Source organism: Cherax quadricarinatus, chromosome 16, assembly GCF_038502225.1.
Source record: "Cherax quadricarinatus isolate ZL_2023a chromosome 16, ASM3850222v1, whole genome shotgun sequence".
Lineage (NCBI taxonomy): Eukaryota > Metazoa > Arthropoda > Malacostraca > Decapoda > Parastacidae > Cherax > Cherax quadricarinatus.
This window is the reverse complement of record NC_091307.1, coordinates 8792789-8798788: the sequence shown is the minus strand read 5'-3', so window position 1 is coordinate 8798788 and position 6000 is coordinate 8792789. Positions and strand designations below refer to the sequence as shown.

The window sequence follows — 6000 nt, the reverse complement described above, 5'->3', positions numbered from 1 at the left end:
GCATTGCAGTAAGCCTGCTGGCCCATGCTAGACAGGTCTTTCAGATCCAGACCTTACTACTTTTAAAGCTATCCAAGGGGTTAGCTTTAATTGCTCTTTATGAGAAGAGTGTTCTACTCACAACTCTACTGCTCAACCAGTGCTTTCCTGTGTTCAACCAGTGCTTTTCTTTCTGAATCAGAATTTATCCAACTTGAAGCCATTGCTTTGAGTTTTTTTTCTTGGTTAGATACCCTCACCATGCTATTTATGTCTCCTCTATACCTGTCTTCCATTCATATTCTTTGGACATATTTTCTCTCATTCTCTGCCTTTCAAGAGGCTGCAGAATCACCTTTCTTGTTTTCTATTGTGTGTTTGCAGTGTTTAAATAATTATTGTGCAGATATTGATAAAGCCTTGCTGATGGGTTATATATATAAGTTGCATTACTATTCCAGATGCACAGGGTGGGAAGAGAATCTAACCAGTTAAGGAAAGAGAATGCCTCATTGGAGAAGGTTCTAAATCAAGTTAAGGAGACAAATGATGAGCTTACCATGAAGGTAATTGTTGATTTGTCTATTTACAATATTCTTCCAAACAACACACAAATTGCAGTATATGTAGCACAAGAGATAAGATGTTTGACACTTAGTCTTATTGGAGGTGGTGTATTATTAGAGATACTGTCTATATTTAGTTCAGATAGCCCTTATACTGCGTATCAGAGATGTTTGGTTAGAATACGCCTTATTGGCTCTATCAGGAATGTTGCAGCAAGTGAAGGGGAGCATGGTTGGAAATTACACACAAATAGGCATCAGGGATATCAATAAGCATTTCTTTGCTCTAGTGGTAAAGAAAGTGGAATGAGATGAGCAATTATACAATGACAGCAAACTCCTTAAGAGTTCAGAAGTAGATATGACAGATTATTGACATAAGTTACGCAAATAACCTGCACATAGGAGATAGAAGCTCCTGATGTTTTGGTCCAACTTGGACCACTAACAGAAAAGAGTGAGGAAGCCAGTATACATAGGTGAGTGGGACAGGGATGAGAACAAGAGATGTAGAAGAGGAAGCAGTGGTAAGGTAGGTAGCAGAAGTGGTAATAGAAGAAATAGTGGTAGTATAAAGTAGGAAGAGTTGTTTGGTAGCACAAGAGAGAAAGGGAAGTCAGGGGTGAGGGGAGGGAATAGAAAAAGTAGTAGGAATGGAGGAGGAGACGTAGAAGTTGGGTCAGTCTAAGGACAAAAAAGGGACCACTGCAGGAGAGCTAAGGGCCCACAAGAGGTAGGACCAAAAATGCAGGGGATGGGGGGAACTGACTTGCAGAACACACTTAGGCAGAAGAAAGGAAAACAAAGAAAGGGAGAAAATAGGAAAGGAGAACAGTAGGGAAAAGAGAAGAAAGGATCAGGTTAAGTCACAAGTATTCTGAGTTTTTTTTTTTTTTTTCTGTCAGAGAGTGGATCTCTCCTTTACTATTTCCTCCCTTCACTCCCCTTTCTTGTGCCACTAAACTACCCTTCCTACTTTATACTACCACTATTGCTTCTACTACTTACTACCACTACATCGTCTTCTCCCTCTCTTGTTCCTGTCCTTGTCCAACTCATCTACATATACTGGCTTCTTCACTCTTTTTGTGTTAGAACGACTTTGTAAATGGTCCGAGTGGGATTGAAATGTCGTTGTAATCTATGTGCAGGTTATTCGTGTATTGTTCCATTTACAGTATTGTGGCTTTTTGTTCTTTAATAGCATCAGCTAGTGAAAAGAACTGGATCCAGGAGCTGGTGCCCAACCAGCAAACTCAAACTTGTGTAGTTGAAATGCTGCAAGATTCCTAATTTTTTTTTCTCTCAACAAACCGGCCATATCCCACCAAGGCAGGGTGGCCCAAAAAGAAAAACGAAAGTTTCTCTTTTTAAATTTAGTAATTTATACAAGAGAAGGGGTTACTAGCCCCTTGCCTCCTGCATAGGTTCCTAAATACTAGTATCTAATAAGTAATTCTTGAATATCAAAGCTAAATGTAGATTTTTTTTTAACAAGTCGGCCGTCTCCCACCGAGGCAGGGTGACCCAAAAAGAAAGAAAATCCCCAAAAAGAAAATACTTTCATCATTCAACTCTTTCACCTCACTCATGCATAATCACTGTTTTTGCAGAGGTGCTCAGAACACAACAGTTTAGAAGCATATACATATAAAGATACACAAAATATCCCTCCAAACTGCCAATATCCCAAACCCCTCCTTTAGAGTGCAGGCATTGTACTTCCCATTTCCAGGACTCAAGTCCGGCTATATAAAAATAACCGGTTTCCCTGAATCCCTTCACTAAATATTACCCTGCTCACACTCCAACAGATCATCAGGTCCCAAATACCATTCGTCTCCATTCACTCCTATCAAACACGCTCACGCACGCCTGCTGGAAATCCAAGCCCCTCGCCCACAAATATAGTATAGTTTTCAGATCACACCTTGTAACTTAGAGATAATAAAGCTGCCTGACATTTACACTTGGATTGACTGTGATTTTATCTTGTACTTTTTTATAATTTTACTATATGCATTCTTTTTTCCAGAATGAATCATTGAGCAAGCGTTTGATGCTCGTCTCAGCCGAGCGGGACAGGCTGCAGGAAGAAATGTCAACACTCTACCGTGCCAAATTAGAAAATGAAAATATCATAGAATCACAAGCCTGTAGTGTGAAAGAAATGAAGGTTTGTCCAATTAAAAAAAAAAAAAAATTTAATGTGATTAGCACATGGGTTTTTAATGTAACAGTGAAAGAAGATAGTTCAGTTTGTTTGAAAGTTTTATACAGTATAGTACAGTTAACCCTTGATATAACAGACTAATAGAGAGGGATTGTATGTCTGTTAAATCAGAATAATGTTAAAAAATTGAAAAAAACAAAAAGAAAATGCACTAACATACTCTCATGTATATCTCATGTAGTACTGTACACACAGTTTACAGATATACCTTAGTAAACATTGAAATTAAAGGAGTTAAAATTACAGTTTAATCAGTGGATTTTACCCATAATTTTAAGTTTGTTATATTGAGGGTTTACTGTATAATATACCCCCCTGATGTTCATGTTTTATTGGTTATAAAATCTCATTACTCACGATTTAGTAGAACCAGTTTGATGTTCGCAAACCCTTAGCTTTCTGTATATTTTTTTTTTTTTTCAACAAGTCGGCCGTCTCCCACCGAGGCAGGGTGACCCAAAAAAAAAGAAAGAAAATCCCCAAAAAGAAAATACTTTCATCATCATTCAACACTTTCACCACACTCACACATTATCACTGTTTTTGCAGAGGTGCTCAGAATACAACAGTTTAGAAGCATATACGTATAAAGATATACAACATATCCCTCCAAACTGCCAATATCCCAAACCCAAAGCCATATACAGTGGAAACCCGGATATCAGCTGAATCGGATTTCGGCTGCTTTTTCGGCTGAAATTCTGTCCTGCATTTCAGCCAGCAACTCGGAACTTGGCCGTATTTGACATGTCTGCTCACCATTCCCCTGTGTTCGTGAGTCAGTCTGGCTGTGTGTCTGGGTGAGTGAGCAACAATCCGCGCATTCATCCAAACATTTCGTTATAATCCATTGTTTTTTGTGGTTGTTTATTGAGTGCGACTGCGAAATAAGCCACCATGGGCCCAAAGAAAGTTCCCTTTGGTAAAGAAAGTGAGAAACACTATTGAATTCAAGAAAGAAGTTGTAGCAAAGTACAGTGGACCCCCGCATAGCGACCTTAATCCGTGCAAGAGGGCTGGTTGTTATGCGAAATGTTTGGTATGCGAATGAATTTTCCCCATAAGAAATAATGGAAATAAAATTAATCCGTGCAAGACACCCAAAAGTATGAAAACAAAAATTTTACCACATGAAATAGACATTTTCCTACACACAAAGAGAAGGATACATGCACAAAAGTAGAGTAGTACATGCACAATATATATTGTGCATGTACTACTCTACTAAATGAAGAATAAATGACACTTACCTTTATTGAAGATGCAGCAATGACTGATGAGACACTGTGTCCTGGGAGTGCCTTTTCCTCCTGAGTACTGTAGGTCCTGTTTGGTATTTTCTTCCAGAACAGGCCTTATCACACTGTATGTCACTACGATTCTTAAATCTCTCAAACCAACCTTTGCTGGCTCTAAATTCACCAATATGAGCACTAGTTCCAGGCATTTTCCCTGTTCACCTGGGTGTTAGTCGACTGATGTGGGTTGCATCCTGGGAGACAAGATTAAGGACCCCAATGGAAATAAGTTAGACAGTCTTCGATGACACTGACTTTTTTGGGTTATCCTGGGTGGCAAATCCTCTGGGGTTAATTGTTTCTTGGTATTCTCAATAAGCCACACCAACAACGGTGGTACAGCAGCAGCAGCAGCAGACGATGCTACAGCAGCAGCAGCAGCAGACGATGCTACAGCAGCAGCAGCAGACGATGCTACAGCAGCAGCAGCAGACGATGCTACAGCAGCAGCAGCAGACGATGCTACAGCAGCAACTGACGATGTTACAGCAGCAGCAGACGATGCTGCAGCAGCAGCAGACGATGCTACAGCAGCAGCAGCAGACGATGCTACAGCAGCAACTGACGATGTTACAGCAGCAGCAGCAGCAGCAGCAGCAGCAGACGATGCTGCAGCAGCAGCAGCAGACGATGCTACAGCAGCAGCAGCAGACGATGCTACAGCAGCAACTGACGATGTTACAGCAGCAGCAGACGATGCTACAGCAGCAGCAGACGGTACTACAGCAGCAGCAGCAGCTGACGGTGGTACAGCAGCAGCAGCAGCTGTACCACCAATAGTAGCGATGGTTGATTGGGGTTTATTATACAACCTGGCCAGTTCGGAGACACGCACTCCACTTTCATACTTATCAATGATCTTTTTCTTCATCTCCAAAGTAATTCTCACCCTTATTGCTGTAGGGTTGGCACTAGAAGCTATCTTGGGGCCCATGGTCACTTATTTTCCAGAAAAAAATCACCAAAAACACTGTAATAATACGAAATGTTCCGATTGTATGCTTGGATGTTACCGCGGAGGCTGGCTGGTAAACAATGCCACCGGCGGAACATGTGAGCGTGGCTCAGGCCGCACATTGGACGCGTCTCGGACGAAGGCCGCTGAGCGGGTTTTTGGGCGGTATGCGGGGCAAAATTTTAGCGATCAAAGCGTCCGCTATGCGGATTGTCCGTTATGCAAGGCGTCCGTTATGCGGGGGTCCACTGTACATAAGTGGTGTACATGTCCTGGAGCTGTCCAGGATGTATGGGAAATCCAAATCAACAGTCACTTCCATCCTGGCAGAGAAAGTAGAAATCAAGGAAGCTAATGTTGCAAAAAGGGTAAATCTTCTTTCTTCTTTCTTTCAACAAACCAGCCGTATCCCACCGAGGCAGGGTGGCCCAAAAAGAAAGACAAAAGTTTCTCTTTTCAAATTTAGTAATTTATACAGGAGAAGGGGTTACTAGCCCCTTGCTCCCGGCATTTTAGTCGCTTCTTACAACATGCTTGGCTTATGGAAGAAGAATTCTGTTCCACTTCCCCATGGAGATGAGAGGAAATAAACAAGAACAAGAACTAGAAAGAAAATAGAAAACCCAGAGGGGTGTGTATATATATGCTTGTACATGTATGTGTAGTGTGACCTAAGTGTAAGTAGAAGTAGCAAGATGCACCTGAAATCTTGCATGTTTATGAGACAGAAAAAGACACCAGCAATCCTACCATCATGTAAAACAATTACAGGCTTTCGTTTTACAATCACTTGGCAGGACGGTAGTACCTCCCTGGGCGGTTGCTGTCTACCAAAAAGGGGTAAATATGCTAACGAAACAAAGATCATCAATAGTCGAAGATGCGGAGAAGTTATTGATAGTGTGGATCGACGATAAATAATTAGCGGGAGATAGTGTTGTGGAGTCGATGATGTGTGTAAAGGCAAGG

The 6000-nt window shown here is 41.4% G+C and overlaps 1 protein-coding gene across 1 annotated transcript in view; it reads left to right on the top strand.

Moving 5' to 3' along the window:
* Window positions 1-6000, top strand: part of LOC128688860 (putative leucine-rich repeat-containing protein DDB_G0290503) — a gene marked incomplete at its 3' end in the record, with an annotated part of 132346 nt that overhangs the window by 69074 nt on the left and 57272 nt on the right. The window contains 2 exon segments of the mRNA XM_053776870.2: window positions 441-545; window positions 2581-2721. Coding sequence (XP_053632845.2) covers window positions 441-545; window positions 2581-2721 — 246 coding nt within the window.